This window comes from Buceros rhinoceros, unplaced genomic scaffold (genome assembly GCF_000710305.1).
Source record: "Buceros rhinoceros silvestris isolate BGI_N320 unplaced genomic scaffold, ASM71030v1 scaffold11283, whole genome shotgun sequence".
Classification (NCBI taxonomy): Eukaryota; Metazoa; Chordata; class Aves; order Bucerotiformes; family Bucerotidae; genus Buceros; species Buceros rhinoceros.
Genome location: NW_010403051.1, coordinates 9,000 through 16,830, shown reverse-complemented (window position 1 = coordinate 16,830; position 7,831 = coordinate 9,000). Strand labels below are relative to the sequence as shown.

Below are 7,831 nucleotides of genomic sequence, written 5' to 3'. Positions count from 1 at the left end.
TTGCTCTGGTTTAAATTTTAGTTTTGAATATGATGGGAGTTGCAAGGGGAGAAAAGGTAAATGTTTTTCAAGAGCTCATTAACTCTGACAGTTCTAGATCTGTTTATTATTAACAAAACTTTGGGGTTCTTTTATCTCAGGTGCACTTTTACCTCAGGTCCCCTTTCTTTTCATGGAGGGGAGGAAGGAGGCCCAGGGACCGGAAATGATGGAGCTGTTGTGTTTTCTTTTTTTATCCAATGTCTGTCATGTTGGCTCCATTGTTGGCTGAATAGTGGTCATCAGCTGTTCAGTGTGCTCAGATTCAATGGAACTGGAAAATGATTTCTTTTCTTTTTTCAGATAATAATAATTAGGATGTCTAAAGCTAATTATTACTTCTAAAAAAATTCTTATTAGTTGAAGACTTGTAAAAAAGACTTGCTGCTTATTATCTGTTTTAAACCCATATTAAGAACAGGTAGAGATGATTTGCATAGGCAGTAAATAATTTCTGTTCTCAACAAGCTGGTAAATTTGTAAATATAATTACCTTTTTATTCCTGAAGTACTGTCCAAATCTTATGAAAACTTGTAAAGACATTTATCAGATAAATTGTTTTGTTTTTTTTTTAAACTGGTCTTATGTATTTTCTCCAGTTTATGTGCTGCAGTAGATGAAATGGGATTGTACTTTTGAAGACAGACAGGATGATGTTATCAAAACAAAAAGTTCAAGAACAAAAGTAGGTATGCAGAATAAAAAAATGGAGGGTTAAAAATGCTGTCGAGCAAAAACGTGGTGTGGTCCTAGTACTCAGCTGCCTGGGGGAGTGGGTGATAATACTTCCACACTCCACAAGAGAGCTGCGTGACTTGTCCAGGTTTCTTCAGTTATGATGTCAGTTCAGCTTCGGAGCCGATGTAAACAATTTTTGAAGGAAGCAGAAATTTGAATTAATTCCCTGAAATCACAGGATTAGTCTGAGATGATGTGGTTTAGGAAGTCTGCTGGTGATGTTTGTTCACCATAAAATTTTATATCCTGGTGAGCACCAAAATATATTTAGAAACAATGATAAACTGAAATCTGGTGTGTGATTTGCCTTTGAGTTTCTCAGATGCACACCCTGGCTTGATCCTGTTATTTTCCATTCCAGTGTGGCTTGTGTACTCCATTCGTTATTGTTCCATATGACTCTCTGGAGTTAATAACGTAATGTTTAATTCTGTTTTACGTGGGGAAGTTTAGAACTGCTCATATCGAAACAATAGATGTAATTATGTCTTACCAAGATTTTGTAGGTTCTGTTCATTTTTCTGCTGCAGGCTTAAATCCTGTCACTGTCCTGTTTTAGTACCGCAGTCGTTCTTGTAGTAAGTGCATGGTTTTGCATTTATTTTCCTCTGTTGTTCCTCAGATTTGACTTGTGGTGTGCTTTAAGTTGTGGTAAAAGCTAGTCCCCTGTGAAATTTCCCTACCTTACTAGAAAACAAAAGGCTTTTCTGTTGAACAGCGAGCAGCCTGGGCTTTAAACTTTGCTCCTGCTGAGTTCCGAAGCAGACCTGGGACTCAGGAATGGAAGCTTCCAAGGTCATAATGAACAAAATTGGACTAAAAGGCTTTGCAGAAAATACTGAAGGCAAATTGTGGTGTTGAAACTAACGTGTTTAACTTGTTTAAAATATTACAGCGATAGAAGGATTCCACAAGCACTCGTAGAAGACCTGGTGTGCAGAACAGTACTGTGCATGTAGCTTTTCTGCTTTCAGTTATGGTGGGATGAGAGCTCGCGGTTGTTCGCCTCATCGGTATGAACCGGTGTGTCTATGTGTCTGCGTGTGGCCTGGGGTGTTTCCAGGTGCTGCTTTTGCTGACCGGCGAGAAGTGTGTGTTTCATAGCTTGTTTTGTTTTGTTTTGTTTAAAGCTGTTTTGGATGAGGTTACTTAGCAGGTGGAGTTGTCTCAAATAGGAGAGGTGGGAATGAGGTAGTTCTAAGCGGGGGTATTGCATATGCTGTTAAATTCCTAGCCATTTTATACCTCTTTTTTTTAAAAAAAAGCTTTTGAAGATGTGTCTCAAAGACCTATGTTTGCTAAAAGGTGTTGGTTTTTTGACGAGTAGTTTGCATTCGTATGTCTTGGTGAGGTAACCGTATCTGTACAAGTAAAACATTGGCGTATTGCTGGCGTCTGGAAAAACATAGGTGCTTTCTGAAATTCCTCAGAGGACGTGCCAAGGCAGCTTGCTCTTACGGTGGGATGGCTTTGCCGGTCAGAGATCTCTCTGCTTCTAGTGCAGAGTTTGAGTAGTGGGTAAATATATTCAAAGAATAGCTGTATTTTGTGTAAGACATGGATAAATATGTCCAAAGCTTTTTAGGGAGGTCAAAACTATCTTTGCTTACATGCTCTACTGGCGTGCTAACTTTTGTCTTGCAGAACACCTGTAAAATTAGAGGAAACAGTTACGCTTTTTACAAATTAAAAGATAAAAAAAAAGAGTACATGTGTAAATGCCTCTTGAAATGATACAGGCTGGGGCTGATGGGTCCAGGGAGTAGCTCTGGGGCACAGCCCAGGTGGCAAAAACGGACAGTGTGAGCAGCACACAGCCCTGCGAGGCAGAAGAGGGCAAAGACTGTCCACTCTGCTCAGCACCTGCCAGACCCCACCTGGGTACTGCCTCTGCTTTGGGTCCCCATTACAAGAACGGCTTTGACAAACTGGTGAGAGGGGAGGGGAGACCACCAAGGCGGTGGGGTGGGAGACCGTTCTCTGCAAGGAGAGGCTGCAGGACTGGGGCTGGTTTAGCTGGGAGGAGGAACAGCCTCAGGGGCACCCAACAGCAGCCCAGGGCATGGAGGAGGTGCAGCCAGGCTCTTGCAAGAGGAGAAATTCAAACTGCCTATAAGGAAGAAGTGTTTTCACTGCAAGGACAGCCCAGCAGTGGAGCTGATGAGTGGAGGTTGTGTCTGTCCGGCCTCGGAGGTTGTCAAGCCCAGCGGGATAAGCCCCTGAGCTGAGCTCAGGGCTGGCTGTGGTTTGGGCAAGGCTTGAAGAGGAGACCTGCTGTGGTTCCTTCCTGAGTGAGTTATCCTGGTATCCTATGTGACAAAAAACCCGTGTGTACGTGTAGTCTTGGTTCCACATGGCACACAGCTTTGATTTGCCACAGGAACAGTAGTACACGGACCTATGGAGAGTGTGATCTTTCATTCCAAAAACAAATGTGATGCATGGTGCTCTTATAAAGTAAACTCTTAAAGGCATATGTGGAATAATAATATTTTTTAAAAAGCTTCATTTCTGCCTGCATGCTCAGTTACACTTCTGGACTTGGGAAGCAATACCAAACCAAACTAGAATCCGCATGCTCACATTTTCTTATTGCCTGTCTTCTCCCGAGTAGCACTGGGCATGAATGTTGTGGCCTTGCGCTGAGATGATGGGATGCCCTTTGGTAATGTTTTAAATAGCAGCTTTAAGTAGCAGAGAAAAGCTTATGTTGCTTGAGAAATATATGGAGGTGTTGAAATTTTCTTCTTTACGGGCAGGAATGTAGCTCAACCTTCAGGAGAGAGCTAGTGGCAGTAGTAATGAAACTCTGATTTCTCTGTTTTGGAGACAGATTCGTCCCTCAGGTCCTGAGTGCAAAGCTAAGCGTGTTTGCAGAGCACTTTCCTGTTTGTGTTTGACCACTGGAGCACAGCTGCTCTTCTGGGTAATTAATGTGAGGGTATAACATCTCTCAGATGGGTGCTGTGTCTTTATTTCCAGGATCAGATGACCTCTCTTGCTTATATCCTCTCCTGTCTGTGGGTTCTATGTAGGTTCTTATTAGTTCTTGTTTGCTTGCTGGAAATAAAGTGCCTTTTGAAGGGCTAGTGAGAAAAATCGGGCAGATCTTACATGTGCTTGAGGGAAATGCTGCTAAAAAATTAAAAAATATATTTAGTAGTCTTCCAGGGCTTTAGTGCTTCTAACCTTAATAGGTGGTTCTTCAAATTACTGTCCTGAAGACTGATGGTTAAACAGTCAAATAAATATACTTGACTTAGAAGCTTACTTTTCATTGAAGGTTATTTGGGCTTAGGTAACCTAACGTATTTCTTCAGATCTACCATTTTATAGGTAAACTTATCTTCTTTTCTAACAACTAAAATATATCTTTTTTTTTGGAAAATTTCAAAACACATTTGAAAACAGTACTTCAGTATTTGCAGAATTAAAAGAATAAATTAAATTGAAATTATTGGACGAAGAGCAAACAAAAGAGAACCTTTTTCAGTAAAAAGCTTAAGTTTCCTCCTCATCTCCTCAAAAGACGCAACCTTGAAAATTTCAGGATATCAGTATTTGAATATCTGAGCCTGAAATAATTTGTCAAATAAGGGCTCTTTCACAAGTGGAACATTGGAAACTTTCAGTTTGTACAAGGAAGATCTTGTGACTCTTGGTTGGTTTTTAGCAATATTTTGTATGGTTGGTAATCTCTATAATTTGTTTCTCACAACTAGACATCAGCGCTGTCTGTCCATAGTATGTATTACATTGTGAGCATGTAGGAAGACTGCTAAAAACAGGATTACAGATTTCCAGATAATATCGGACCTTCCGATGTGGTATAAATACTGTGGCATTTGATACCTTATTTGTCTTGAGGTGTAGGTAGTCTTCATGCCGCTGTATTTTGCCTGCTTTTCTAACTTTCCGTAATTCAGTTAAAGATGTGGCAGGATGCAGGAATTCGGGAAGCTGGTCTCATCCTCCGTTTATGCGTTCCCTCGTTTCTTTGAGCTAGTACTGCCTTTTTTCTGTGGGTGACCAGTGACTCGTAGGTGCAAATCAGAGGCTACTTTGAATGCAGCGTATCTGAGATAGAATTTTTAAGCAGTCTCTATTTTAGCCTAATTCCAGATATGTGCAAAGCAATGGAAATTTCGTAACTGACTTCAGTGGAAGCAGGAAATCCTGCTGGGATGGACTCTTCGAAGCGCCTTGGCATCTTCAGCCTGCTTTTTGTGGGCTTAAAATGGAAAGCTTTCTAATACTGTTGTTCTTGTTTACTTAAATGTGCCATATGCTGCAGGGAGGAGCGTGTTGGTTTGTTACTTCTGGCACACACCTTTTTTGATGTGCTGTTTGAGATACTGTGCGCTTTTCTCCCTCGTAAAGGGGATGGGAAAGGTTAGACTTGGTGGTTAAACGCAGCGTGCTAGATTTGCAGAAGCTGCATGTGCATTGTTTCTGAAAATGAAAAGATTCACCTGGAGCAAGGGCCAAAATGTATTTTGATCCCCTTTTTTTAAGGATTTCAAGGTTTTAAAGGCTAAAACTGTAAGTGTGACAAAGGCCAGGAGTGTTCCTTGGGCTGGAAGCTGCATCCGCTAGATTTCCTGTGAAGGTACAGAGCACGTAACTCCCACCTAGGCTTGCCTGTCAGCTTCGTTAACAGGGAGAAACTGAAGTCGCTGCTGCTTTCTTGTCACAGGACGTGGCTCCCGCTGCTCTTCTGCACAGAGCTCATTGAGTCAGCCCAGCGTCACCTGAACCTGCGTCAGCTCAGTAGATTGGTTCAAGTTGTTTTGCATTCATGCTAATTTTTTTTAATCGGTATGGACACATGCTTTTATAGATCCTGCAAGTTACAAGTCTTCCCACAGGTACCTTTTATTTTAGTACTTAGCAGTAAGTCACAGGCTAGAGCTGTCTGCAATTATGGCAATTTGATTTATCCTAGGGACCTGAAAGGACGTAAAATGTCCTTTTACGATGCCACATTTTAAAAACATAGTGCAAGGTTCAAACTAGCTGAAGCTCTTAGACAAAAATGAAACCTTTGAGCTAGATAGACCTGTTTTGTCTATGAAAATGGTTAAAGATAATCTGTATTCTTACCGAATTTTTTCATGCCCGTGGGCTGCATATTTACTGTTATTGACTGACTTCTCTAGTGATTCTATAATCTTTTGAGATTTTTACTCAAATCCAGCAAGGCTAAGGTGCTTCACCACTAGTGGTGATGGTTACGAATATTACTAATGTCTTCTCCATGTTTTAGGACATGTGTTTGATGCCAAAGCCATCTTAAGTGATTACAGATAAATCCGACAGAGGTAACCGTGCTGTACCTATCTGTTGTGTGCTTCAGCAGGGAGAAGGAAGAGGTGCTTCTGGCTAAAAGAGACTAGACTGCAAGGGCCAAGCGATCTATTTATTTGAACTTTGCCTGCAGGTTTAAGGTGCCACTATTGTGGGTTTTCATGGGAAGAATGCACTATTACAACGTAAAAGCAAGAATACGCTGTAACAACCTACAAGCGCCCTAAATATGATATCTATGTTAGATAATCACCTGCGGTTACAAACTTACATCATGCTAAATGTTTGCTTAACCCTCCAGGTAAGGACTCTCAGTCCCAGAAAAGTGACCATGGCCAGTGTCCTGACCGAGAGGGAGAGGTCTACGTTCAGGCGAGATGTAGGGTTCGAGAGGCGACTCACCGTTTTCTGTGGTTGTTATCCCCGATTTAAGTGACTCTGGGCAAGACTATGCCTGAGTGGATTGTACTGTCTGGAACGTTTTATCTTTGCTGGTGTGATGGCCCTTATTGTTCCGTGGATGAGGAGTTTATTCTGTACTGTTCTTTTGCGAACTTTGTGATGTCTAATACATAAAGTTACTGAATAGTGGTTGAATTGGACTCAGGGACTTTCGTTTGTTAAGGGATTTCAAAGATTTACTTGGTTTTTAACCCTGTTTAGCCAGGTCATCCCAAACAGTACTTCAGATACCCTCAGAGTGCATTTTTATCTCTAGTGACTTGGTATAAGTGCATAGGGTGACTAGGTCAGGTGAAGATACCACACTGAAGTGCAGTGTGCACAGCTGTCACATGTGTGAGCAACTGCAGACTCCTGTGATGAGATTAAATGTGTCATTAGAATTGACAGCATCCTTCCTTTGTACTGAGTTAGTGAGGTGTGGGGAGAGTGGTGGAGCGAAGGTGGAATATTTCTGTCGTATCTCTGCCATGACTGAGCCCCTGGTAGAAGTTGGCTTTTCTAACACATGTCTGTCAATATCATCAAAATGCTGCAGCAGAATAGCAGCGGTCTGTAGAAGGTGGGTGGCACTCCACAGAAGCATCTCCAAGGAGTTGGAGCTTGGAAATTATTCTTCCAGAAAGAGTTTGTCCGTAGAAGTGAGAAGTGCAGTCCCCAAGGGCGTTGTTGTTGGTTGCTGCTGTTGGAGATCATTTGCATGGGAGGTCATACTGACTGTCGACTGATTTCAGAACTGATGAATTCAAATGTTTGTCTGCTGGGGAAGAAAGGATGCCTTTTGTTGCTTCAGTTTATTGACTCCATTTCTTTTTTTTTTTAAGAGTAACATCAGAGGTGTGTTTTGTTCTTTTTTTATTTCTTTCCAGATGTGGTAGACAGAATGTCAATAGAGTAAGTGATCTGCCCACCAGAACTTGCCATGAACCATTTGGTTGGACCGCCTGGGGGGGAGGCAAGTGAAGAGCCAGCAAATGGAGCAGTGAACGAGTCAGTGGAGGCTGACCTGGAGCACTCGGAGGTGGAGGAGGAACAGCAGTATGCAGCTCGTTACCCAAGGCATACAAACAGCAGCCAGGCGGGCCTGTCTGGGCAGGAGGAGGAAAGGATGTTAGCTCGGTCAGCCAGCACTGAGAGTGGTTTCCACAATCACTCGGATACTGCAGAAGGGGATGTGATAGCCACAGTGGAGGACAGTTACGACACAGAGAGAGTTCAGGAAAATGAGGATGAGAGCGCATATGCGGTGCAGTACCGGCCTGAGTCTGAGGAGTACACCGAGAA

At 42.3% G+C, this 7,831-nt stretch overlaps 1 protein-coding gene across 1 annotated transcript in view; it reads left to right on the top strand.

The window, feature by feature from the left end:
* Window positions 1-7,469: 7,469 nt before the first annotated feature.
* LOC104490554 (amyloid beta A4 precursor protein-binding family A member 1-like) overlaps window positions 7,470-7,831 on the top strand; it is a gene marked incomplete at its 3' end in the record, with an annotated part of 6,545 nt that continues 6,183 nt past the window's right edge. The window contains exon 1 of the mRNA XM_010132853.1: window positions 7,470-7,829. Within this exon, the coding sequence (XP_010131155.1) occupies window positions 7,470-7,829 (360 nt within the window). The remainder of the gene's footprint in view (window positions 7,830-7,831) is intronic.